We start from the raw sequence: 25,599 nt of genomic DNA on the forward strand, positions 1-25,599 counted from the left end.
TCAAAAGATCCCCAGAACAATATTTTTCATACTTGCCTGATAATAAGAATCCCTTGAGGTTCCAGAGTGATTCTCGTTTTGGAGATCTGACAGAATTCCTGAAAATCTGTGTTCACAGCCAGCATCCCAGGTGATTCACTGTATTAGACATGTGTGGGAAATACAGCCATTGTATCAAGTGTGGATGATTTAATTAATTAAGGTATTTTTAAGAGCAGTTTTAGAATTTTAGATAGGTTTGGGCTCCCTTGGTGGCACTAGTGGTAAACAATCTGCCAGCTGATGGTTGGGAAGCTCCCCTGGAGGAGGAAATGGCAACCCACTCCAGTATTCTTGCCTGGAAAATCCCATGGACAAAGGAGCCTTGCGGGCTACAGTCCATGGAGTCTCGGAGAGTCGGACACAACTGAAGCGACTTAGCATGCAGCACATAAAAGACTTTATTAGGCAGAGTTATGATTATTTGGAGAAAAATTGCTTTGATTATACCACCAGTGTTGTGTTTGATCTTTAGCTCCATAATCTCCATTCCCACAACCCCTTTTTCATCCTTAATATTGGTGATTTTCTCTTTTTTTTTTTCTCAGTGTGACTCGGCTTTTAAATTTTGTTTTCCTTTATTGTTTTCTAAAAATATTTTGTTAATTTCTGTTCTTTACTATTTTACATGTGAAAAGAATGTGTATTCTGCTGTTACTGGACGTGATACTACGTAGACATTAACCAGACCCAGGAAGTTGGTAGTGGTGGTCAGATCACCTGTGTCTTGCTGACATTTTGTCTAGTCCTATCAACTGTTGCAAGAGGGGCATTGAAATCTCTTACTCTGATTGTGAGATTGTCCACTTCTCCATTTAACTCAGTCCAATTTTGCTTTGTTACTATGTATGTACAAACTTACAACTGTTATACATTTATCTTTTATAATTTTAAAATATTCTTTTTTTCCTTGAGGTATCTTATCTAAGTAGCCACATCAGCCTTCTTATGCTTACTGTTTACATGGTGTATCATCTTCTGTTTATTCTCAACATATCCGTGTCTTTATATTTAATGTGTCTTCCCTGTAGACTTGTAGACAGTATGTACTGGGATCTTGCTTTTTCACCCATTCTATGGCTCTCTGCCTTTTAAGAGAAATATATGGACAATTAACATTTTTTGAATTGACGAAATGATTTAAGCCACACTTTTATTGTTTTCTGTTTATTCCTTTTGTTTCTTTATTCCTTGTCTACTTTGTGAGGGTGGTATTTGAATGTTCTTTAGTATTCCATTTTAATTTACCTAGTGGCTCTCTGCTTATATCTCTTTGCATTGCTTTTTTGCTGGTTGCTCTAGGGATTACAATATGCATATATCTGACCATTCACAGTTTAAGTAACTTTGTGACATTTCACGTAAAATATAGAAACCTTGCAATTATGTAAGTCCCTATGCCTCCACTTCTTTTTGTGTAGTTGTCAAATCTATTATATTTGCATACATTGAAAACTCCAACAGATAACTTTCTCTTTAAATCTGTTTTATGTATTTTAAAGAACTTAAGCAGAAAAAAGTAGACTTCTGTATTTACTCAACTATGTATTCTTCCTGTTCTTTCTTCATTTCTGAAGATATGCTTCCTTCTTAACGTTTCCTTTCAGTCTGAAAAACTTCCTTGAATATTTCCTTTAGCACAGATCTGCTGATGAATTCTACTAGTTTTCCTTCATTCAAGAAAGTCTTTATTTTGCCTTTAATCCTGAAAGGTATTTTGGCCAAAGGTTTTTTTCTTTTAGTATCTTAAAGATATGATTTCATTGATGTTTTATGCATATGATAAGAAATCTGTAGTCATTGAACTCACATATATATTTCCCGTGTATGTACTGTGATTTTGTTTTTGTTGTTGTTTTCTAGATGCTTTCAAGATTTTGTCTTTACTTTTCTTTCACTTTGACTGGTTTGGATGTGCTATGTCCAAGCATTATTGTCATTGAATTTTTCCTGTTTGGGATTTGTTGATTTCTGAAATTTGCAAAATGTATGTCTTTAATCAGATGTTAGCAGTTTGGGACTGTTATTTCTTCAAATACTTTTTTAAGCCTCAGTCTTTTTCAGTCTTTCTGGCATCTCCACTACACATCTGTTAGACATTTCAGTCAACATTTTCATACAGGTCTCTAGGGCTCCATTTATTTTTTTTTTTTCAATTTTCTTTCTCTTGGTTGCCCAGATTTTATAATTCCTATTGATCTGTCTTCAAGTTCACTGGCTATTTTCCCTGTCATCTCCATTCTGCTATTGAGCCTATCTAGTGGTTGGTTTTTGTAAAATATATTTCAGTTCTAAAATTTCCATTGTTTTCTTCTTTATAGTTTCTATTTCTTTGCTAAGAATTCATGTTTTCATTCATTTCAGGTGTGTTTTCCTTTACCTTATGAAGCATAATTGCAATAGTTGCTTTAAAGTCTTTGACAGTTCTAACTTCTCAGTCATTTAGGGCTGCCTTCTATTATCTTTCCCTCTGAGAAATAAATGCCCATATTTTTTCAGGTCTTGAATGCTGAATAATAGAAAACTGCATTCTGGATATTATGAATGCTATGTTGTATTGACTCCAGGTCAATAATATTCTGAAAAGTGGTAATGTTTCTATTAAGGAAGTAACCAACTAGTTTATGTTTAGACCATAAGTTTTATCTCATTTTCTATAAATTATGGTTTAAATCTCACTTCAGTTCTCTAAGCTTTGCTATGTTGGTTTGAGTCTGCCCTGTCTTGTGCAGTTAAGGGATCAGTCTGCAACTTGTGTGAATAGTGCAGGTCTCAGCTCCACTCTCTATGCCTTCTGTACATTGGTTTGGGCATGTTCTGTGCTTCTACTACTTGTGGGCTAGGCTGAAGCTTGTGTATTCTAATCTTCGTTGTTGTTTGTTGGTAAGTCGTGTCAGACTTTTGCAACTGCATGGACGGTAGCCCACCAGGCTCCTCTGTCTATGGGATTTCCCAGGCAAGAATGCTGGAATGAGTTGCTATTTCCTCCTCCAGGGGATCTTCCTGACCAGGGATCGAACCTGGGTCTCCTGGTTGGTGGGCAGATTCACTATCACCAAGTCCCCTGGGAAGCCATTCTAATCTTAGTTCACGTCTTGAAACTTGGCTGGTTGGAGTCTGGGCTTCATGTGCACCGCTTAGGGGTTATTCTTAGATTAGTGTTGACTTCTTCACAGAATTGGAGTATTTCCTTCTCTAGCTTTCTCCCTTCCTGGATTCCTTGCACACTCTTCAATGCACAGGGGAGTTTTCTTCCTGGTTCTTTTCACCAGAAAGTCAGGGCTTCGTTGGAATTCAGACACACATTCCTCCATACTACTCTGTGAACGAGCCCACCCATAGGGCAAAGGGAAAGAAAGTGAAGTCACTCAGTTGTGTCCAACTCTTTGCAACCCCATGGACTGTAGCCTACCAGGGTCCTCCATCCATGGAATTTTCCAGGGAAGAGTACTGGAGTGGGTTGCCATTTCCTTCTCCAGGGGATCTTCCCAACCCAGGGATCGAACCCTGGTCTCCCTCATTGCATGCAGATGCTTTACCATCTGAGCCACCAGGGAAGTCCCCCATAGGGTAAAGCTAAAGGGAAATAAAAGTTAAACTCTCCCTTACTGAGGCTGACTCTCTTCCACAGTCTGCCTGCTTTATTTGTTTTCAAAGTGTTTGAAACAAAAGTAGATGTTTTGGGTTCAGAGTTTTTAGCTGTAATCAGGAGGGATGGACTGCAGTCAGTTTTATACTTGCCACCTCAGCACTGCAATTCCTGAGGGTTTTACTTTTTGTTTTTTAAAGTTAATACTGTATTTTCTGCTCCATTATAATTCAGTAGCAAATAATTAGGCAAAATCGCTAAAAAGTTTAGAAGTTCACTTGTATTTCAAGAAGATGTTTAGAATTTTGCAAAGGAGAAATGAATAGAGTTCTTTGATTAGTAAAGCAAACATTAATGGCATTCCCCATGTACCATGTGTAAAATAAAATAATTTCAGAGTTTACCTTTCAACCTAGTGAGCAGTAAACTTGCTTCAATGAATAAAGAATCAATAAAAGATGATAATAAGTGTATTATTTGCAAAAAGGGAATTTTTCCTTGAGTTTAAATACCATTTTATTTAATTAACATATTAATGCCCCTTCAGAATGATTAATGGCATAAACACAATGCAATTCAATTTTTAATCCACCTTCAAGTCAATATAACTTTAGTATCAGTGGAAAAACGGAATTAATGGGATTCCTATATTTTATTAGCTAATGTGCTTTTTTAAGTTTTAAATCTTATTTAAGAAAAATCCTTTAATCAAATACATAATTTCTTTTTTAGTATTTCTCTTAGGGTGGCTGATGTAGATACTTTTCTGAACTCTTTTTAATTAAATCACAGATACCACCAGACCAAGAAGAAGCCAGGAGAGTGATGGTGTTGAATATATTTTCATTTCCAAGCATTTGTTTGAGACAGATGTACAAAATAACAAGTATGTGGAAGTTTTTTTAAGAATTTTCATGAAACTACTGTTTTTAAGCATGTGGCCATATATGCAGTTATAAGCAATTCCATTTGAAGTGAATTTTCACTTTTATAATAATATTTGAAACTGATAAAATATAATTCAATTAGTGGTTATTACTAATCTTTGCCTTTAACTTTTCAATAACCTAGAGCTGTTGTGTATCTGGTTAAGGTGAATGTGTAGGGATTATTTTGAAGAGTAAGGGAATGTTGTTAGTGTATTCCTGTCATGTCTTCCCACCCCACTCACTGAATCTTAACGTAGAATTTGGATAGAACTTTATTTTAAAAACTAGTAACTGTGTAATAGATCCCTAGATACGATCTATAGCCACTAGACCAATGGTCAGTGACAAGAGCCCTGGCCCTTCGACTTTGAGGAAAAGAATTTCCACAAAGACAGAAAGTAGTGAAGCAACTGAAGTATTTATTAAGAGGAAAAAGAGTATAGTATGATGTGTGGACAGACACGAGTGGCCTGAGACAGTGAGTCGCTGAGCTGCACCCTCGTGGCAGTCTGAATTACTTTTATGGGGTTTTCTTCTGGGTTTCCTTTGACCAGTCATTTAGATTTGCCTGGTTCACAGTCCATATTTGGTATATCTCAGGATCCTTCCATGTGTGCACATGCATGTCTTAGCCAAGATGGATCCTACACAAAGGCATATGGGTAGAGAACATTCTTTAACATAACTCCCCTTTGGCCTCCAAGGAGCCTTTTTTGCATGTGTATGGTCAGGGAGGTCTCCTGACTTTGAGAAATATGTCATCTGGGCAGGGCCCAGACTCCTCCCTTAATTGCCCTGCTATTCTCCTCCTGGAGTTACAGTCAATAGGGAATGAATCTCCCAATCTCTTTATGCTGATGGGGGGGGGGGGGGGGGGGGGAGTGTGGGTAGGGCCCATCTACCTCCTGCCTCAGTTCCAGCATTTGCCACATACCTCTCTCTCTCACTGGCTTTTCAAAAGTTAAATAAAAAATAATGTTAATCATCTTGCTTGTACCATATCTTCTAGCAAGCCCTAAGTCTCCTACCCCCAGGTTTTCCATTTGCTTAAGGATAATATTTTAGGCTATCAGAGAGCAGTGTGTGTATTAATGCAAGATTGTGGGATTTTATTGAAACATCAAAATGCTTTTTTCATGTTCAGCACAGTGATTTTGAGTTTTTATAGCACGTGATCAGCCGCCCTGGTTCCATTAGCCACCAGCCAGTCCCTCCTCTTATGCTAAAGCTGAGCTTGGTTATTCTTTCGTGTGTAGTGAAATTTCAGTAGTTTCTATTGTTTGGTTTATTCACTGTTTTATTGCATTGCATTAGCTCTGAAAAAGAGGTGATGGAAAACATTAGAGTACTGCTGGACTAAAGTACTTCTTTCTGCTTAAGTGTAATACAAGCAAGTGTTACTGATTTGAAAAAGTAAAATAGAAGATTTTTTTTAGAAATTGACATTCTGAAGTACTTGGACCTAGTTATTTTATTAAAAACAGTTTGAAAATTACATGTTCAGCAAAACATCTTTTATATATATGAATTATGTCTGCTATATATATGTGTATATATACATGTAATTCACAAATGATTCTAATTTCTACAGGTTTATTGAATATGGTGAATATAAAAACAACTATTATGGCACAAGTATAGACTCAGTTCGGTCTGTCCTGGCTAAAAACAAAGTTTGTTTGTTGGATGTTCAGCCTCATGTAAGTGAAGTGACCTAGTCAACACACTTCTAGCCCATCTGAGCATTTCATTATGGGGTAAATCTGAAATCTACTCACATTTGGCATTTAGGTGCCTTTCCTAAGGTGACAAAAGCATTTAAATGTAATTTGAGAAGGCTCTGCTGAAAAAAATAAAAGCCAATGTTGTTAGAAGAAAGCCTGGAGATGTGTGTTTGTTAGATTCAGTGTTTGCCAAGTATAATGACTTACTTATTCTATGTATTTTATAAATAAAAATATATTACATTGTATGTAAAATGTATTCTCTTGTATGCATTATAAGTGTTCATAATTGTTGGCAATGGACATTTTGGTTCTCCATCCTCTTTCATGGATTTTGGATCTATAATTAGCCTAGAAATGTAAAATCCTGGCAAGATCTGTGGGCGGCTCACAGGAGTTGTACGGCTGCCGGGCAGAGCTCACCTGGCACCCTGGGGATTCGGTACAGGTGGATTGAGAGACGGTGGGTGAAGCAGCTCACTTTGCTGTCTCACCACAGACCACCTCCATCACCGCCCCCCACCCCATGCTCCTCACTACCCGGGAGCAGTGCTGACTTAAAAGCAGGAGACTTGCCCCTGAAGGGGACTTTGAAGCCAGGATGAAAGAGAAGGGACACCTCATTCTGAGAGCAGAAGGCTTAGATGGCACGGCTGGAAGACTTGCATGTAAAGAAAATTAACTGATAGCGTCTTTGGGGTATTAGATCTAAGAACTAGCTTTCCGGTATTTTTAGCTGCTTCTCCTCAAGATTGAATGATGGCATATTTCAAAGCATTTTAAAGACAGGTTGCATTCTCCATTTGTCCAGAGGTATCTATCTAGTAACATTTAATTGTCAACAAATGATTGAACAATAATATAGTGAAAGGCCTGCTAACCTTAATTAGGAAATAATTTTAAGGAATTTCCTCCTTAGAAAATTCAGTTTTACTACAAAACTTACTCCTGATATTATGAAGAAATGAAAGAAAATGTATTTCCTTCCTTGCAGACAGTGAAGCACTTAAGGACACTAGAATTTAAGCCGTTTGTGATATTTATAAAGCCTCCATCAATAGAGCGTTTGAGGGAAACAAGAAAAAATGCAAAGATTATCTCAAGCAGAGACGACCAAGGTGCTGCAAAGCCCTTTACGGTGAGTATGAAGATGCCTCACTGAAAATACATAAGCAGGAATTAAAGTCATATATGTTGTGAATGAATCTTCATATTACATTGACTCAAAGACTATTTTGTGCATTTTACACATATTACATTGACTCAAAGACTATTTTGTGCATTTTATGCAGGTATTTTATGCATACTTATAAAATTTCTGAGGGCACGTGTAAAAAAAACCACTGAGTTTTCAACTAGCCTTATTTTTAAAGGGGAAAATACTGGTTGGTTACTATTACTCATTAATAGTCTAGATGAAGATTTAATAATTTGCCTTTTGTACCAACATCATATATAGCATAATAAAAGAAAAAGCATCATTTGGGGTATAGGACAAATAGACTCGTATTGTTCAATTTGTATTTCCTTTGACTGCTGTTAGAAATGGCACCGGAAACTTTCACAACATTGTTGATGGGCTATACTCCAAAATAAACTCCAAAATAAAAAAGAAATCACAGCTGTGGTGGGTTAATGATTAGAATGACTGGCAGGGTCTCTGATCGTTTTTTGTTTTTAGCCTTAAGACAGTGTATCATACTTTAGGATCAAGAGAATGGCAGAAGCATTTTTCCCCTCCCTCTTTTAAGTAACTCATCTTTAACCTTAGTCCATAATCTGTAAACTATTAATTGTGGGTATCAAATACATATGATGTTTTTTATTCCCAGTATTTTTTAAATATCTTTTTTTTCCTAAACTACTGACAGTATACAACCATACTAAATAGGTACTGTTACATGATGTTAATTACTCAGGGCTCTGGATTAACACTAAAATTAAAATCTCTGTTGTGAGAATCTTCTATGACCTTGAGATATCGACTCTGAAATGACTTCAGGATGTCACAGTATAAAGAATTACTGTATTATTTATTACAGTCTTTTACAGTGTAAAGGTTTCTCAATGAAGATAATAAACGATAACATCGTCCAAAGATTTAACTCACATATATGTATGTGGTCTTGCTATATAACCAACTAAAATTCTTCCTGGTTTCAAAAATGTATAAAGGACACTCATCCACTTGCACTGAAACATAGAAAGACATGGTATACGTGTCCTTTCATAAATGTATCCAACTCTGAAAAAGTAGTTTTTCTTATACATTCCTTGCTATGAATAAATGTGGACAATGCAGGCAAAGCAGGATAAACGCTTCTACTTTAATACTGGAACATCCCTGTAATGGTAAGTGACTAATTATCCTGAAAGGTAGGAGTTTTGACTCTTGTCAGAGCAGTTTTAGTTACAAGCAAATAGAGAGTATTAGAAATTACGGCTTCTGAAGAATTTACAATTAAAAAGTGTAATTTTCTTTCATGGCTGAGGTGAAATAGTGAACACAGAACAGCATTAGATAAACCAATTGTGTAATAACTGCACTGATGTGATGAAACTGCCTGGTTAACCAGTTCTATTTAATACTTTTGTAGGAAGACGACTTTCAAGAAATGATTAAATCTGCCCAGATAATGGAGAGTCAGTATGGTCATCTTTTTGACAAAACTATAGTAAATGATGATCTTGCTGTGGCCTTCAATGAGCTGAAAACAACTTTTGACAAATTAGAGACAGATACTCATTGGGTTCCAGTGAGCTGGTTACATTCATAACTATGGGAAGTTTTTATCTTTTTTTTGTAGAGTGCATGATTAAATCAGTTACCATTTTGGTGGTAGGGTTTTTTTTTTTTTAATCTATATCACTGTTAGAGATGTGCAATCTTGGTTAAAATTGAATGTTGGTTTTGTATCTTTTTATAGTCTTATTTCAAACACATGTTTGAGTATAAGATCCAGAATTAAAATGTGCACAGTACTGTATTCTGAGCAGAGCTTTGAGCTGTCTGGCTGAATACAAAGCTCTACCTCCAAGAGGAGGTTGAACTTTTTATAGAAAGTCTTAGCTAGAGTATATACATGGGCGTCCAGTGCTTCTGCTGGTCTCAGACGTGGTCACTGCCTTTGCCATTTGCATGTTAGCCATTGAAGATGCTAAGTTAACAGCCTTAAGCAGCTCCAGACAAGACAGCTTAGGTGTACTTTGGGTGGATCATCATAGATGCACCTGGACCGGCAGTAAGGTGGAGTCCTCTCACTATCCCAAAAGTGCAACATTTTCTCTTACATAGACACATGTAGTCACAGTGTGCACTCTCAAGAATCTCTCTTTAGAGGAATTACTGAAAATCTGTCTCAACCAGTGGCCTTCGTGTTCTAGCTTGAGAAGGCTTTGTGAGTACATACCAGTGACTCAATGAATGTTTAATAAGGGAAGGTAGGCTTTGAAAATTATTACATATGAAACTAAAAACCTTTCCTTGTTAGAATGGTGATTACATACCCAAAAGCACTGATTACAGAGGACAATTTTATTTATAAATTCTCAGACATTTCTTTCTGGAGTCACCATAAATTCTGGAGCCAGTTTTCTGACTTTGCATTTCCCCAGTAGATTACAAGAATGAATCCTATTCTAAATGTAGGTTTTACATGTTGCTGATACAGTTAAAGAAAATGTGACCATTTTCTCAAATATGTGCAGTTGATCACTATATTTAAATTTCACTATAAATTGTATTTTAGAAAACTGTTCATGTAATGTTAACTTATTTCTTTGTCATCAAAATATTTCTTTACATTGGCCAGATACCATCCTAATCTTGCTGTTTTTAAAGAAGTTTAAGAAAGACTCTCATATTGTAAATATATAGATGGGATCTCTCATCTTTCTTTGATACTACTGATCTTCAGCGAGTAAATTATACAGCTCAAAATACTAGAAATGTGCATAGTTGTATAAAAGAATATGCGTCCCATTCTTGCCTGCAGTAAGACCCTGCCCATCAGAGCATCATCGTATCTGTGACTTTTAAACAGAAAAAAAAAAATATTTTTGTTGATTTCTAAAGAGAGTTTAGATGTCCTGTTTAAAGAAAAATAGTGTAGTGAAATTTTATATATTTATGAAATATTTGAAAGGCATATTTTTTTAATTATCAAATGAGGCTATTCATAAAACAAATTGTATGTAAAGATGTCATTAATTTAAAATAGTTTTTTAAATCGGGGTCAACATTCCATGTAAATATTTTGACCTTTGTTTGTACTCAGATCCACATGTGTGCTCTGTGCATATCTGATAGCATGGCTCACCAGCTTTCTTCATACATGTGAGATTTCATGCCTGATACACACTCGCAGCTAAACAGTTAGATAACCAGTGTTACCTGACAGCCTAATCCAAACAGCAAATTCTAAGTTAATTAAGTAAACAGCAACCAATTCAGCTTAAAAAGAGGTTTGGGGTTGCCAAGTCTAATACTGAAGCCATACGTCATGGTTGTGTGGCTGGTCTAAGAAAAGTACAAGTCTTCCTTGGATGGTTTGGGTAATATTCTTTTTGAACACTGATTGAAATTTCCAGTAAGTTGACTTTCTAGGAAATGAATTATAATTTAGGTAGGCCGAATTCTTTGTTCAGAAATAGAACATGGTTTGTTTTTGTTTTTTGCCTCAATTTTTTACTGTGGAGGTAGAGATCGTGTGATAAAAATGGAGTCCCTTTTGGTGGTGGGGATGGTGATGGAGGTGTTATAAAAGTATAACTGTCCAATCTCTCTCCCTTTTTACACTAGAGCTGAAAAGTATTTTTTAAAATAATGGAAAAGGGGCAATTCAGCAATTTAAACAATCTTTCCTCAATAGTACACATATGTGGTCTTGCTAGTGACGTCTACATAGCCACCTTGATGCTTAGAAAGAGATTCAGTTCTCTCTAATTTAGTAAGGCTAGTAGCTCCATGGGCTTGGGGATAAATGTTGCAAAGGGCCCTTGATCCTGTATTGGTGTACCCCTGGCTCCCTCTTGAGGGAGGAGAAACTGGTTCTTTAGGCAGCCTGCTCCCAAGACAATGTCAGACACTATTTGAGAGAACAGGAATATTTATTTTTTTAAGTCCAAATATTTAATATCCAAGATTAAGAAGATAAGTCTGTATTCCCATCAATAACAAACTGGAATCTGTTTTGTTTTTTTTTTTTTTAGGTGAAATTGAAATACCATTTTTACCATTATTTTACTTACCAGTATAGACATTATTGATATCTTTAAGGCTGACCTTCCTGGTATCATGTAATGACTGAATGTATCTAAATTGTAATAATTTAAAATTGACAAGCATATAAAGAAAAACTATGTTGTTAAACGTTTCCTGAAGATACAGATTTTTATTATTTATTTTCTTTTTGACTAGTAAGAGTTTATAAATAAAAGGAATGGAAAACTTTTGAGCATAATAAAGTTTCTTCAAATTATATGTATACTTTCTTGAAGATTGTTCTTGCACTTGGTATATACTTCACTGTTTCTGATGGTAGAACAAGTTTTCTTACTGACACCATGTGATTTGAACTGCCTCTGTCAAAAACAAAATTTCATATTTGTTTCAGACCTTAATTGGCTTCATCAAAGTTGTTGGAGAGATGAAATCCACTAGCCTCAATCTTACCCAGTCCAGCCATTCAAAGTTGTGGAGGAAAAAATGGGATGGTTGATCTCAGCCTGTCCACGGTGGAAACACCCCATGGAGCATTCATTACCCATGTCCTCTGCCTGAGTTGGAGGTTGAAGTGAAAGTGTTAGTCACTCAGTCATGTCCAACTTTTGTGACCCCATGGACTGTAGCCTGCCAGGCTTCTCTGTCCATGGGATTCTCCAGGCAAGAATACTGGAATGGGTTGCCATTTCCTCCTGCAAGGGATCTTCCTGACCCAGGGGTTGAGCCGGTTGTCTCCTACATTGGAGGCAGACTTTTTTTTTTTTTTTTTTTTTTACCATCATCTGAGCCTATTGAAGACAAACTGCCACCTCTTACAGACAAACTAATTAACTTTGGCCTTGCTTCAGTGGTTGAGCCCATTAGCCCAGCCCTGCTTTCACTGAGAACATCACCTGTTAGGACCATGGGATCTGGAGCGATTTTAAGTTTGGCTTTGCCTATTATTAGTTTTATGGTCTCGTTTAATCTTACCAGTCACTCATTTTCTGATCAAAAAATCATAGCGGTAATAATAGTGCTTACCTCATAGACCTGTTGAATGCTGTTGACCCTGGGATGCTGCAGTCCATGGGGTCACAAAGAATCAGACACGACCGAGTGACTGAACTGACACAGGACTGTTAAGGGCATAAAATGAACAAACGGATCCATGCCATGTGCTGGAACAAGCCTGGGCTATGAGTACTTAACTGATCATGAGCTTGTTTACACAGTGATCAGCCTCATATCACACAACTTAAAAGTAGCTGTGTAAATATTCTTAATTACCCCACAAATAGTTCCTCATATTAGTAAATTCACAGGGAGCTTCCTAAATAATTTCTATGACCAGTTTTCTTGTTTTTTTTTTTTTTTTAATTCCATTACTTTCAAATGATAAACCCAAAATTAATTAGGTGGTCCTCAACAGGAAAGTGAACAAAGTTTTATGTTCAGCCACTGATAGGGAATATAATTGATATCAACTGAAAGAAGTGTCCCTTAGCTGTATTCATGCCCTTTCCTAGGCTGCCACACCTCCTTTCCAGATGCTTGCTCACTTGCACTTAGTTATCTAGAGGGCAAGGAATATTGTACTTTTGTAACAGCTCTTATTCACATATACCTACATGGGCTACACACTGCCAGATAAAATAGCCGTATTAATCATCAGACATCTGCAGGATTTGTATACAGATTCATTTAATCCTCATAACTACGTTGTATGGAAGTAGTACCTTATATGGAAATATAGTACCTTATATAGAAGTGTGGGCTTATGTGCCTTGCCCAAGGTAACGGGTGATGAGTAAGGATCAGAGTTCAATTGTGGTCAAGCTCCTCCAACACCAGGATGTTTTCACTGCACTGTGCTTGCTAGTGTTGCTATAACCTGAGCCAATTCTGGAAATAGGTGAGATTTGGTCATTAGGAGTGATGATTCATCCTTTTTATGCATAGGCAATTTACAAAGAGTTTTCTCAGAACACTGTTGCTTTAGTCAGATAGCTCTTGATTTCTCTATGCCTCTATTGTGGGCTAATCTTCAAACAGCCTGGTGTGCTGCAGTTCATGGGGTCACAAAGAGTCAGACATGACTGGGCAACTGAACTGAACTTCAAACAATGATGATTATTAAAAGCATACAAAAAAGTTAGCATAATATGCAATTTTTCTGTTTTGTCTGAGTCCTAGTCCTTAATGATGGAGCATGATTTGTCTAATCAGTTGTGATAATCTCATCTCTGCCAGGATTGATCTGAGTTGGTCCAGCCACTCGATTCCAGGTAATGTCTGTCAGAAGAGCTGTGAGTTGAGTTGTTTCCCTGGTTTAAACAGACAGCTGCATGAGATGAAAATCCTCTATGCTCCTGCCCCCATTCCTCCTGTTTGAGATGCTTCTATTACATTGTGGTGCTTAACAAGATGACAGCCAGAGTCCTAACCCTAAATCAATGGATGATAAAGGCCAATCTTAGATGAGTGAGTAGAAAAAAGAAAAGATCCTAAATCCATAACATCACTGAGCTGTTGGAAAAATCCTCTTTCTCTAAACAATGTTCTTTTTTTAAAATGTATTTTTAATTGAAGGATAATTTCTTTATAATGTTGTGTTGGCTTCTGCCAACAACAAATTGATCATGGTTGTGAGTCTACAATTTTGGTAAAGTGATATCTCTGTGACTTTTAAATTTGACCTGGGCACTAGTAATACCTGAAAGTTCCATTTGTCAGGCCCCTGCCCTGTGCCAGGCACTCTGCTTGTTTAGTAGTAGGTGACCTGTTTGTGATCATCAGCTCCACTTAAACAGATAAAAGACCTAAATAGAAATATGTTTAAATAATAATGGCTACAAAACAATAAAATTACTGTACATGCTAATGAAAGCTATATAACATAAAGTAATAACTGAGTAAAATATATTGCTCTTAGGAACCTAGATGATACCAAAACAGCTAAGGATGGAAGAAAGAAGGACAAAAACAAACATGCTTAAATATTAGTTAAAATATTTTAAGTATTTGAAGGCAATTATTTGTGGAATTGAAAGTAAATGCAAAGAGGAATCAGAGACTCTATTAAATGAGAAGACAAAAAAAGGTCAAATGGGTCTCTTATTACAGATTTAAATGGCATAAACTCATGTAGTAAGAGACCATTTTTCAACTACATCAAAAATGGACATCAACCATATTCTTTAAGAAGAGAAAGATTGAAAGTAAGAGGATTGGCAAAAATATGCAAATGCAAGACAGATGGAAACAAAAGGAGAGCAGAAGACACGATAATAATATCAAAATTGAGGTCAATGCTTATTAGCTGGGGCCAAAAGTCACTCTTTAGTAATCAGTGGTATAAGCCAAAAAAGGGAGAGCGTTAAAGACATAGAGTAAAACCTTGAGGAGTGCAGTCAATAAGACCACATTATTTGATCATCTTTAAAATACTTCTCTTAGACCTCGAAAAGAAGTGGTTATAGAAGGTGCATATAGTGACTTCCCTGGTGGCCTAGTGGTTAAGAATCCACCTTCCAATGCAGGGGATGTGGGTTTGATCCCTGTTGGGGAACTAAGATACCACATGCTACAGGGCAACTAGGCCCACATGTCACAATGAAAACCCAGTGCAGTCCCCTGCAAAAATTCCATGTATCACAACTCCTCAGCTGATCTCATAACCATGGAAAGAATGCTTTTTCCTGCAAACAGATTACACCTTTGGTTCAAGAGCCACACTGAGAATTTACAAAACCCAATCCTAAAGCAAGCTGCAAGAAAGGCCTCATTAAATTTCAAAATATTTAAGTACTTCAGATCACATCTAATGACCACAGTCCAATAGAACTAAAAGCAAATAACCAGTAGACACCTAAACAGACCTCTCAGGAAAATTCAAAATTAAACAAGAAAACAGAACATCCTGATGATGGGAGGAATTAAAAATAAAATTGTAGATTATTCAGAGAATAACAACATAACTATCAGAATCTATGGACTAGGACTGAAAAATGAGCTCAGGAAAACTTGTTGCCTTAAAAGCTTTTCAAGGGGAAAAAAATAAACACTGGCTCAAGCAACTCGGGAAAGAATAACATGAGTGGTATTTTGGCTAGGTTATAATATACACTGACTTTTCCAGGAATGCGCTACCATGTAAATCAAAGGAAGACTGTACTTCAGTTTTTCAGAACTTTACCAAGTTTTCTTCACTATTTTGGAACATCATGTCACTAATGGCAATAGCACTCGTGGTGTCAGAGTCTCCTGCACGGCATGTCTGGACACACCCAGTGTGTGAACCTACCCTATGCATGGATCACTGCTGTCTTTGGAGGACTGCTGTTTGAGCATTTATATCTCATAATATGATCTACTTTATTCTCCATTGCTTTCCTTTTCCTTCTCCCTTTTATTATAATGGGGTTCCATTGTATTATTTTACTGCGCCATGTGCCATGTGGGGTCTTAGTTCCCTGACCAGGGATTGAACCCGTGCCCCCTGCAGTGGAAGCAGAGATTCTTAACCACTGGATCACCAGGGAAGTTCCTGGGACAAAATCTCTTATAGACAAGGAACACTAAGTATGACAGGGAGTGATTACTGCTGCTTCAGACAGATGACCACATAGATCCCATTTATGTTGCACACTTTGAGCTTTATAGCTCATGCTATTTTAAAAATATTATGTTTTGATATGATTAATACGTGACTGAGCATCAAGTTACATTGAAATTTGGCTACAATATTAGAAGGTATCTATTATTTGCACTTGGCTTCCCTGGTGGCTCAGTGGTAAAGACTGCCTGCAGTGCAGAAGACTTGGGAGACGTGGATTCTCCTGGGTCAGGAAGATCCCCTGGAGGAGGAAATGGCAACCCACTCTAGTACTCTTGCCTGAAGAATCCCATGGATAGAGGAGGGCTATGGTCCATGGGTCTCAAACAGTCGGACACAACTGAGTGCGCACGGACAAATACACGCACATACTTTGAGCATCAAGTAGTATCCTTGAGTATACTGTTGCTACGAATAGGCTCCTGCAGAAGAAAATAGCTTTACAGTTTAAAATATTTTCCAAAACTAGGTAATGGAATTAACTAAGAGAAGAGACGTTATTGCATACCTAAATACTAAAAGATCATAGACTCTCCCAGAACACAATTTTAACAGCTGATGCTGGTACTGTTAAGTTGCCTCAGTCATGTCTGACTCTGTGCGATCCCATAGACGGCAGCCCACCAGGCTCCCCCATCCCTGGGATTCTCCAAGCAAGAACACTTGGACTGGGTTGCCATTTCCTTCTCCAATGCAAAAAGTGAAAAGTGAAAGTGAAGTCACTCGGTTGTGTCTGACTCCTAGCAACCCCATGGGCTGCAGCCCACCAGGCTCCTCCGTCCACGGGATTTTCCAGGCAGAGTACTGGAGTGGGGTGCCATTGCCTTCTCTGATTTTAACAGCACAAGGATGAAAATTCAGAAAAATCTTGAGACATGGCAGGTAAATCCAAAAAGAAGGAGATCAAGGTGGCAGAGTGGGAGGACAGACTCGCCTCCCCCCATGAACACCCCCAAAGTACATGTACACGTGGAGCATTTCTCACTGAAAACTAACTGGAGACTGGCAGAAACACTCCTGTACAACCAAGGCTGTCAGAAAATCCACATGGAATTAGGTAGGAAGGGAAGTGATCAGACTGAGACTTTGTGTTCCTGGGAGGGGACACAGAAGATGGGGGTTACGTGGGTGGAGAGTCTCCCTGAAATGAGGGCTTCGAGCCACATATTCTGCACCTCAGCCCTGAGGTCTGACACTGGAAAGACGAGTCGCCTCAGCTGGCTTGAAAATCAGTGGGACTAACAGGAGGGCTGTAAGAAACCTGGAGTCCACCTGTGAAGAGAAGCCACCTGTGAAGAGACTTGCCTACTCCTGAAACAAAGTGGAGAAAGACTGCAACTGCACAGGACTCTAGCCAGTTTCCCCCAACCACCCCGCAGCATGCCCCAGCCTGAGCCAAGCGCCCATTCAGGCCCCATTTGCCCTGAGGCACGGCTCCACACTAGCATGAGAGCTGGCATGGCTGAGGGGGTGCTCAGGGAGGGGAGATGCATCAGAATTGGAGTTGCATCTGAATGCCTGGGATTGCATCTGAATGGGGCAGGGACAGCCAATACTCGTGTTCAGAGAGAGGCCCAGGACTCTGGGGCCAGGACGGGCACTGTCCATACACCAAGTGCTCACTCCAGCCCCTGCTTGCTCCAGCACTACTCCTCTGGGACAAAGGTGCTGATGCTAGGAGGCAGGAGGATATGCACTTGGATGGAACAGAGTCATCTCTCACCAGACCCTCAGGACTTCCATTCTAGCAACTGAGGACCTAAGCAACTCCACAGTGGGCAAGGTTGGTCACTGACCAGAGGAGAAGCCCTGGCACAAATGCCTGGCTAGTATGGCTCTGGCCCATCCATGTCAAGTCCCACCTCTTACCAAGGTAATAGGTGCCAGCACACCCGGGAGGAAGCGTGAATGGTACTCACCTCTTCCAGCTCACCCACCAAAGCTACAGGGCACATGCGGACTGTACGGGGACACTCCCCTATGGGCACATCCCTTCAAGGCTGGAAGAGGTAACTATCTCACTTCAATTCATACAGAGAAAGATGAGCAAAATGAGAAGACAGAAGGATTTGTTTCAATTGAAACAGTAAGGAAAACCTAATGAAACAAATACATAATTTACCAGATACAGAGTTCAAAGCATCAGCAATAAGGTGGCTAACTCAATTAAGGAAAAGAATAGATGAACATGGTGAAACCTTTAGCAAGGAACTAGAAAATGTAAAAAAGGACCAGTCATACAGGAAGACTACAATAGAAGGAATTAATTGTAGACTAGGTGATAGAGATCCTGATAGACAGTAGACTAGGTGAAAAGACCCTGATGCTGGGAAAGACTGAAGGCAGGAGGAGAAGGGGACGATAAAGGACGGAATGGTTGGATGGCATCACCGACTCAACAGACATGAGTTTGAGCAAGCTCCAGGAGATGGTGAAGGACGTGGAAACCTGGCGTGCTATAGTCCATGGGGTCGCAAAGAGTCGGACTGAGCAACTGAACAGCAACAAAAAGGTGACAGTGAAGAATGTGTAAGTGATCTGGAAGACTGGAAACAATCCAGTCAGAAGAACAAAAAGAAAAGCAAATTAAAAAAAAAAAGAGAATTTAAGGGACCTCTGGGACACTATCAGGTATGCCAACATTCACATTATAGGGATCCCAGAAGGAGAGAAAGGGGTCAAAAATGTATTTGATGAAATTAGGTTGAAAACATCACTGAAGAAGGAAACAGATATCCAGGTACAGGAAGCACAGAGGGTCCCAAACAAGGTGAATGCAAGTTCATTCACACCAAGACATAATTAAAATGGCAAAAGTTACAGAGAGATTCTGAAATCACCAAGAGAAAATGAGTTACATACAAGGGACTCCCCATAAGACTATTAGCTTTTTCTGTAGAAACTGCAGGCCAAAAGGGAGTGGCCAGACATAAAATGCTGAAAGGGAAAAATCTGCAACCTAGTATTATCTACTGAACAAGATAATCATTTAGAATAGGAGAGATTTTTTAAAAAAAAACAAACTCAGATAAGCAAAAACTATGAGAGTTCATTAGAACCTTTAACATTTCTTTTAGGGTAGGCTCCCCCCAGTGTCTCCAGCCAGAACTCTCCCAGTTACCCTCACCTCTCCACTGTGTTAGGCAAAATGTGGAGCTGACCCCCAGAACCCCCACCCTTTGGTGTACCTACACTTTCAGTTGTCCAACCAAACCTTAATTTAGGCGCTCCTAGAAAGGCATGTGGCAGATGCAATTAAGGTTTCAAATCAGTTGCCTTTGAAAAAAAAGTAGGGGGGGGGGGGGCGGGATTTACCCTGGTCTAATCAAGTATGCCCTTAAAAAGTAACTCGGCTTTTCCTGAACAACAAAGAAAGATTTGAAGTGTGAGAAGGATTTGACTTAAGGAGATTCCCTGTTAGTGGTTTTGACAATGGGGAGGACCACAAGACAGTAAATTCAATTAGTCTCTAAGACCTGAGAGCAGCCCCTGGCTGACAGCAAGAAAGCTAGCACCTCAGTCTTCAAACTAAGAATTGAATGCTGCCTGCAACCCACTGAGCTTGGAAATGAACCTTAAGCTCCAAGGGAGATGAGCAGTGAATCCTGCTGAAGCCTTGAGTTTAGACTTGTGAGACTCTGCGTTGACTTCTGACCTACAGAATTGTGAGCTCAAAATGAGTATTGTTTTAAACTACTAAGTTTGTAGTGTTCCTGAGGAATAGAAAACTAGGATGTTCGGCCATTGAATCCTATCAGCAATCTCTTTAACTCCATCCTACATTCTCTCTCTTTTTCTCTTATTTTATTGTGGTAAGAACACTTAAAACCTACCGACTGATGCTAAAGCTGAAGCTTCAATATTTTGGCCATCTGACGCGAAGAACTGACTTATTGGAAAACACCCTGATGCTGGAATGATTGAAGGCAGGAGGAGAAAGGGATGACAGAGGATGAGATGGTTGGATGGCATCACCAACTCGATGGACATGAGTTTGAGCAAGCTCCAGGAGTTGGTGATGGACTGGGAGGCCTGGAGTCCATGGAGTCGCAAAGAGTCAGGCACAACTGCAACTAAACTGAACAAATTTTAAAGTTCACAATACACTATTGTCATCTCTAGGCACAATGTTATAAACAGATCTCCAATATTATTAATACTCATCTTGTAAAACTAAAATATACTTGTTGATTAGTAATCCCCCATTTCCACCTCTCCCCAACCTCTGACAACCACTGTTCTATTCTTTGCTTCTAGGAGATTGATTATGTTAGATACCTCAAAGGATTGGAATCATGCAATATATATCCTTCTGTGACTAGCTTATTTAACTTAGCATAGCTTCCTTAAAGTTCACCCTTGTTATCTTATATTGCAGGATTTCTTTCTTTTCAAGGCTGAATAACATGCTGTTTCATGCAACCCCGTGGATTGTAGCCCACCTGGCTCTTCTGTCCATGGACTTCTCCAGGCAAGAATACTGGAGTGGGTTGCCATTCCCTTCTCCAGGGGATCTTCCCAACCCAGGGATTGAACCCAGGTCTCCTTCATTGCAGCCAGATTCTTTACCATCTGAGCCATCAGGGAAGCCTTTTATGTATACATCACATTTTTAAAAATCCATTCTTCCATCAGTGGACATTTGTTTCTCATCTTAGCTATTGTGAATAGTGCTGCTATGAACATGGAAATTAAGATATCTCTTTGAGATCCTGATTTCAATTCTTTTGGATAAGTAGCTAGCAGTGGATTGCTGAGTCACATAGTAGTTCTACATTTAATTTTTTGAGGAATCTCTATACTGTTTTCCATAGTGGTTTGCACCATTTGCATTCCCAGCAACAGAGTACAAGAGTTGATTCTCCACAATTCTTATCTCTTTTGTTCTGATTCGCATTTCCCTGATAATTAGTGACACTGAATATCTTTTCATATACTTTTGGTCATTTGTAAATCTTTGGTGAAATGTCTGTGCAAGTCCTGAGACCATTTTTTAATCAAGATTTTTTTTTATTGAGTTGTAAGAGTGCCTTACATATTTTGGAACCTAATCCCTTATCAGATATATGATTTGCAAATATTTTCCTCCATTACACTGGTGGCCTTTTCACTCTGTTGGATTTCCTTTGTTCTGCTTTGAAGTTTGATGTGGTTCCACTTATCTGTGCTTTTGGTGTCATCTAAGAAATCACTGTAAAGACCAATGTCATGAAGCTTTCCCCCTATGTTTTGTTTTAGGAGTTTTATTGTTTCAGGTTTTACACTTAAATCTTTAATCCATTTTGAGTTGATTTTTATGTATGGTGTCAGATAAAGGTCCAATATCACTATTTTACATGTGGATATCCAGTTTTCCCAACACCATTTGTTGAAAGGATTATTCTTTCTCTATTGTGTATTTTTTTGGAGAAGGAAATGGCAACGCATACCAGTATTCTTGCCTGGAGAATCCCATGGACAGAGGAATTTGGAAGGCTACAGTCCATGAGGTTGCAAGAGTTGGACATGACTTAGCGACTAACCTTTTGTGTATTTTTGGCACATGTATTAAAGATCAGTTAACAAGATATGTGTGTGGATTTATTTCTGGGCCCTCTATTCTGTTCCACTGATATATATATATATATATGTGTGTGTGTGTGTGTGTGTGTGTGTATACATATATATAGTATTTATGCTGTTTTAATTACTAAAATTTTGTAATACATTTTGAAATCAGGAGTTGTGATGTCTCTAGCTTTGTTCTTCTAAGACCATTTTGCCTCTTTGGGTCTTTTTCAGTTCTATATGAATTTTAGAATTTTTTATGTAAAAAATACTATTGGGATTTTAATAGCAATTGCATTTCATCTATAGATTTCTTTGTGTAGTATGAACATTTTAACAATATTGTCTTTCAGTCCATGAACACAAGATCTCTTTCCATTTGTTTGTGTCATTAATTCTTCCATCAGTGCTTTATAGTTTACAGTGTACAAGTCTTTCAATGTCTTAAGTTTATTTCTAACTATTTAATTCTTTTTGATGTTACTGTAAATGAAATTGTTTTCCTAATTTCCGTTTCAGTTTGCTATTAGTGTACAAAAATTCAACTGATTTTTGTAGATTGATACTATATCCTGAAACTTAACTGAATTCATTTACTAGCTCTCCCAGTTTTTCTGTGTGGAGTCTTTAGGTTTCTATATATAAGATCATGTCACCACATACAGGGCCAATTTTACTTATTTCAATTTGGATGCCTTTTTGCTATGGTCTGAATGTCTGGGTCTCCTCAAAATTCACATGAAATCCTAACCCGCAAAGTGGGCCCTTTGGGAGGTGATTAGGTCCTAAGTATGGATGGAAAATCATGAGTGGTATTAGGGCTCTTCAAAAGAAATCCCACAGTTTCCTAGCCTCTTCCATCATGTGGGAATAATAATGAGAAGTCCACAGCACCAGAGAGGGCCCTTAGCTGATCATGTTGTCACCCTGATCTTGGACTTACAGCCCTAGAACTATGAGCAAAACATTTCTGCTGTTTATAAATCACCCCAGTCTGTGCTAGTTTGTTAGAGCAGCCTGAAATAGGCTAACACCTTTGTATTTCTGCTTTTGTTTGTTTGTTGCCTAAATATTCCAGCTAGGACTTCCAGTGCTAGGTTTAATATAAGTGGTGAGAGTGGGCATCCTTATCCTGTTTCTAATCTTAATGCAAAAACTTTCCCTTTTTAACCATTGATTAGATTAGCAATGGATTTTTCTTATATGGCCTTTACATATACCAACAAACTACATAACCTATAAGAAATGCAAATATTCCTAGAAACTTGCAACCTACCAAGACAGAATCACAAAGAATAGAAAGTGTGAACAGATGTATAACTAGCAAGGTGACTGAATCAATAATCAAAAGTCTTCCAACAGAGAAAAGCCCAAGACCAGATGGTTTAACTTGGTGAATTCCACCAAACATTTAGAGCAGAATTAATGCCAATCCTTCTCAAACTCTTCCCAGAAAACTGAAGAGGAGGAAACACTTCCAAACTCATTTTATAAGAACAGCATTACTCCAATATCAATGTCAGACAAGGATGCTACAAGAAAATTACAGACCAATATCCCTAATGAATATAGATATAAAAAGCCTCAACAGGATATTAGCAAAATGAATTCAGCAGCAGGTGAAGAAGCTCATACACCATAATCACATGGGATTTATCAATGGAATACAAGGATGGTTTAACATATGAAAATTAATGTGATATACCATAGTACAGAATGAAGGATAAAAATCACATGGACATCTCAATAAATGCAAATAAAGTACCTGATGAAATTCAACACCCTTTCATAACAAAAACTCTCAATAAACTAGGAAAAGAGGAAAATTACCTCTACCTTCTCCGCTACCTTCTGTGTTCAGAAGCTCATGATCTCCTTTCTTCACCATTACAATGGCCTTAATGGTCCCTTTTTCCATGAGCATCTTCCCTTTTGGTTCATTCTTAACACTGTAACTATTACTCCCACCTTCCACCTCCTCATTGCTCTCTTACCATCTGCCCCTCTGTCTGTTTATACTATTAACAAATTTCCCATTTCTGTAGCAGAGAAACAGCTAGCAAGGGTAGGGAGAACAAGTATGCTCACTTTGTTTATGGAAGAAACATTTGAGTGCCTGCTGCCTACCAGCCTGTGCTTGGGGTGAGGACTAGTGAGTTGAATGGCACACAGCCCCTGTCTTTAAGGTGCTCACATTGTAGAGGGTGAAAGGGGCATTTTGAGAACCATCATAAGAGCAATAATGGAGATATACACAGGGAAGCTTAAAAGAAGATCTGGCCTGCTGAACAGAAGGGGAAAAGCTGAGGGAGAGAAGAAGATTGGGAGGATAAGACATTAAGGCTTGCTGCAAGAAAGGAGACATGAGCTAAAAATCTCAGTGACTAAATACGAGATAACCAAGCAAGGCGGGTGTGGAGTGAGGGGCAGGATCTGGGTGTTTCAGTAGAGGCATGAAGAAAATCATCAAATGTGACACAGTGTAGCAAAATATGGGCATCTAGGACCATAAAAACGTGGAGCTAAAGTCAGTGAACAGTGAGAAAGAAGTAGATGGGAGAAGCAAGAGCCAGGATCAGGAGGGTCCTGTGTATCATTGGGCCAAAGGTTCCAACATTATAGTGTGTGCATCACTAAGGTACATGTGGGGAAACTCAAAATTTCTAGGCAGCCGCTGGAGAGTATGATTTGGCAGGACTGTTCTATGGTTCAGGAGTCAGCACTGTCATAAGCAGCTCAGGTCAGCTTGATGAGGATACTATCTGGTTGACAATCTGAGAAACACTGTTGGCAATGAGGAGGCAATGAAGGAAACTGCATAGGCTAGGAGGAAGTGGAGTTTTGCTGGGGTATGTTTCCAAACTAAGCATTCTGGAGGCTTGTAAGATGCTTAATTTGAACAGAAAAAGAAAGACCTACTCCACAAGGAAAATGACAATAATCCAAACTATGACTTGGATGTGGAGAAGCGGTGAAGTTGGAGAAGTGGTGAAGATGGAGGTAAGTAACATTCTGGAAGTCTTTGGTAGGCAAAATCTGTAGGAAGCACGCTGGATTAGAAGTGCGAGGTCAAGAAGAGGGAGGGTCCAGGTTTCTAACCTGAGTGACTGGGTGGTAGTGTGTTGCCAACTGAACTAGAAAATGTGTAATAGAAGGAAGATCTGATGGGGCTGGGGGAGTATTACTGGGTCCATTTTGGACCTGTTGAATGTGAGAAAAGTGGACAGTTAGCTATCAGAGGTGGAAGCTTAGGGGGAAGTCTGGGATAGGTATCCAGATTCTAGAATCCATGGAACACAGTACTAGTCGAGAGAGAAGAATGGATAAAAGCATCCATGGAGAACATGTAAGAGGAAAGGAACAATGTGCTAAAAACAGAATCCTAGATAATGCAAACTATTGCCAGGTACATGGAAGAGGGAGTAATAAGGGAGGCAGTGATGGAAAAGCCAAAACTGTGGAGAGAATTAGAAGAGTGGTATCATAGAAGTCAAAGAATTAGAAGATATCAAGAAAGGAATGACCAATGATGTCAAATACAAGCAAGAACTTAAGAGATTATCCACTAGATCCAGCATGGGTTGGGCACTGGTAATCCACTAGTTAGGATTCCACTGGTAATCCTAATGGAAACATTTTCAAGTAAGTGGTGGTGAGAGAAGTCAAACTGAAGTACATTAGGAAGTGAGACAATGAAAATAGTAAACTGATGCTACTTTACTTGTAAGGTTTGAGTGAGAAGTGGTGGTTAAGCTGGACCATACTCCAAGAAGGGGAATTCTGAGTATATTTATGGCAAGGAGGCTTCAGAGATGGAGAGGTGGGCATACAACAGGGAGAAGAGTGACCTAAGAAGCAAGGTCCTAGAAAAAAAAAAAAAAAGGCAAGGTCCTGGGAGGCGTAGGAAGGCAGAGGGTCATAGGTACGGGGGTGAGGAAGCCCTCCCCAGG

General features: G+C 38.6%; 1 protein-coding gene across 4 annotated transcripts in view; it reads left to right on the top strand.

The window, feature by feature from the left end:
* MPP7 (MAGUK p55 scaffold protein 7) overlaps positions 1-11,763 on the top strand; it is a 215,425-nt gene extending 203,662 nt beyond the window's left edge. For all 4 annotated transcript variants that reach the window (XM_043883946.1, XM_043883945.1, XM_043883948.1 and 1 more), the window contains 4 exons: positions 4,421-4,514; positions 6,149-6,257; positions 7,276-7,419; positions 8,879-11,763. In XM_043883946.1, the coding sequence (XP_043739881.1) occupies positions 4,421-4,514; positions 6,149-6,257; positions 7,276-7,419; positions 8,879-9,058 (527 nt within the window). In that variant the 3' untranslated portion in view covers positions 9,059-11,763. The remainder of the gene's footprint in view (positions 1-4,420; positions 4,515-6,148; positions 6,258-7,275; positions 7,420-8,878) is intronic.
* The last annotated feature ends 13,836 nt before the right edge of the window (positions 11,764-25,599 follow it).

The sequence above is a fragment of the Cervus elaphus genome, chromosome 23, assembly GCF_910594005.1.
Source record: "Cervus elaphus chromosome 23, mCerEla1.1, whole genome shotgun sequence".
Classification (NCBI taxonomy): domain Eukaryota; kingdom Metazoa; phylum Chordata; class Mammalia; order Artiodactyla; family Cervidae; genus Cervus; species Cervus elaphus.